This window comes from Rhea americana, unplaced genomic scaffold (genome assembly GCF_003343005.1).
Source record: "Rhea americana isolate MKP2758 unplaced genomic scaffold, rheAme1 scaffold_453, whole genome shotgun sequence".
Classification (NCBI taxonomy): domain Eukaryota; kingdom Metazoa; phylum Chordata; class Aves; order Rheiformes; family Rheidae; genus Rhea; species Rhea americana.
This window is the reverse complement of record NW_028186594.1, coordinates 1-1,774: the sequence shown is the minus strand read 5'-3', so window position 1 is coordinate 1,774 and position 1,774 is coordinate 1. Positions and strand designations below refer to the sequence as shown.

Below are 1,774 nucleotides of genomic sequence, written 5' to 3'. Positions count from 1 at the left end.
GCTCACGCGCCCGCCGCCGCCGCAGCTCTACAAGGAGCAGCTCAACACGCGCATCGTCCTGGTGGCCATGGAGACGTGGGCCGGCGGCGACAAGATCCCCGTGGCGGAGGACTCGCTGGAGACGCTCGCCGCCTTCATGAAGCACCGCGAGGAGGCCGCGCCGGAGCCCAGCGACGCCGCACACCTCTTCTCGTGAGCTCCTCCGCGGCCGCCGCGGCGGGCCGCCCCCCCCCACCACCTCCGTCCCCACCACCACCACCCCGCCGGGGGACCGGCGCGGCCGGCGGCCGCCCCCAGCCCTCCACCGTGTCGCTCGCAGCGGACGGACGTTTCGGAGCAGCCGCAGCGGCGCCGCTTTCGTGGGGGGGATCTGCTCGGCGGCCCGCGGYGGCGGAGTCAACGAGGTTCGGGCGAGGGGCCGAGGGCGCGATGATGATGRTGGTGGTGGCGATGACGATGATGAGGGCGGCGGGGCGGTTCGGCCCGCGGGCCCCGCCGACACCAGCTTCCCCTCGCGCGCAGTACGGCAACGTGGCCGCCATGGCGGTGACGCTGGCGCAGACGCTGGGCCAGAACGTGGGCATGATGTGGAACAAGCACCGCAGCTCGGCAGGTACCGCCGCGCGGCGCCCGCCCGCCGCCGCCGCCGCCACCACCCTGCTCCCCACCGCCCCGCCAGCGCCTTCTCCTCTCCCCGCAGGCGACTGCCGCTGTCCCGACTCCTGGCTYGGCTGCATCATGGAGGACACGGGGTGAGGGGCCGCGCGGCGCCGCTCGGGGTCCGGGCTTGGGGGGTGGGGGGGGCCGCGACCACGCACCCGACGTCACCGGGCCGGCGGACAAGCGCTCGCGGGCTTGAGCTGGGGATGGCGGCGGCGGYTGGGAGCGTCACCCCTCGCCGTGGCGTCACCTGCTGCGGCGGCATCACCCCTCGCGGCGTCACCCCTCGCCGTGGTGTCACCTGCCATGGCATCACCCACTACGGCGGCATCACCCGCCGTGGTGTCACCCCCCGCGGTGTCACCCGCTGTGGCGGCGTCACCCACCRCCGCGCCTGCCGTGCCGCCAGCTACTACCTGCCGCGCAAGTTCTCCCGCTGCAGCGTGGACGAGTACAACCAGTTCCTGCAGGACGGCGGCGGCAGCTGCCTCTTCAACAAGCCCCTGAAGGTAGGAGGGTCGCGGTGGCGCCCCGGGGCGAAAGCGGAGGCGGGGGGGGGCACCCCGGCGGCGGCGGCGCTGGTGTCTGGCGCCCGGCCGCTCCGCAGCTTTCGCCGTTGCCTCCGTCTCGGCAGTTGTTGGACCCGCCGGAGTGTGGCAACGGCTTCGTGGAGGCGGGCGAGGAGTGCGACTGCGGCTCGCTGGCGGTGAGCGGGGCCGGGCCGGGCTCAGGGCGGCGGGAGCCGCCGGGAAGCGGCCTCGGCACGGCGGTGGCGCGGCGGCATCGCGGCGGCGTCTTTTGGCAGGAGTGCGCCAGGAGCGGCGGCAGCTGCTGCAAGAAGTGCACGCTGACGCACGACGCCATGTGCAGCGACGGGCTGTGCTGCAAAGGCTGCAAGGTGCGGGGAGCGGAGGGGGCRCCGGCGCCCGCCCRTCCGCCCGTCTGCCCGTCCGSCCGTCCCCCTTCCTCCAGCCCGTCCTTTGCTTTCCCGCGTCCGCAGTACGAGCCGCGCGGCGTGTCCTGCCGGGAGGCCGTGAACGAGTGCGACATCCCCGAGACCTGCACCGGCGACTCCAGCCAGGTGAGACGGGGGCCGGCGGCGGCCCGGCGGCAG

At 75.3% G+C, this 1,774-nt stretch overlaps 1 protein-coding gene across 1 annotated transcript in view; it reads left to right on the top strand.

The window, feature by feature from the left end:
• LOC146589481 (disintegrin and metalloproteinase domain-containing protein 11-like) overlaps nucleotides 1–1,741 on the top strand; it is a gene marked incomplete at its 3' end in the record, with an annotated part of 11,460 nt that extends 9,719 nt beyond the window's left edge. The window contains exons 5-12 of the mRNA XM_085316165.1: nucleotides 26–192; nucleotides 320–404; nucleotides 523–613; nucleotides 701–752; nucleotides 1,070–1,169; nucleotides 1,295–1,366; nucleotides 1,466–1,558; nucleotides 1,661–1,741. Of these exons, the coding sequence (XP_085172291.1) occupies nucleotides 26–192; nucleotides 320–404; nucleotides 523–613; nucleotides 701–752; nucleotides 1,070–1,169; nucleotides 1,295–1,366; nucleotides 1,466–1,558; nucleotides 1,661–1,741 (741 nt within the window). The remainder of the gene's footprint in view (nucleotides 1–25; nucleotides 193–319; nucleotides 405–522; nucleotides 614–700; nucleotides 753–1,069; nucleotides 1,170–1,294; nucleotides 1,367–1,465; nucleotides 1,559–1,660) is intronic.
• Nucleotides 1,742–1,774: the final 33 nt, after the last annotated feature.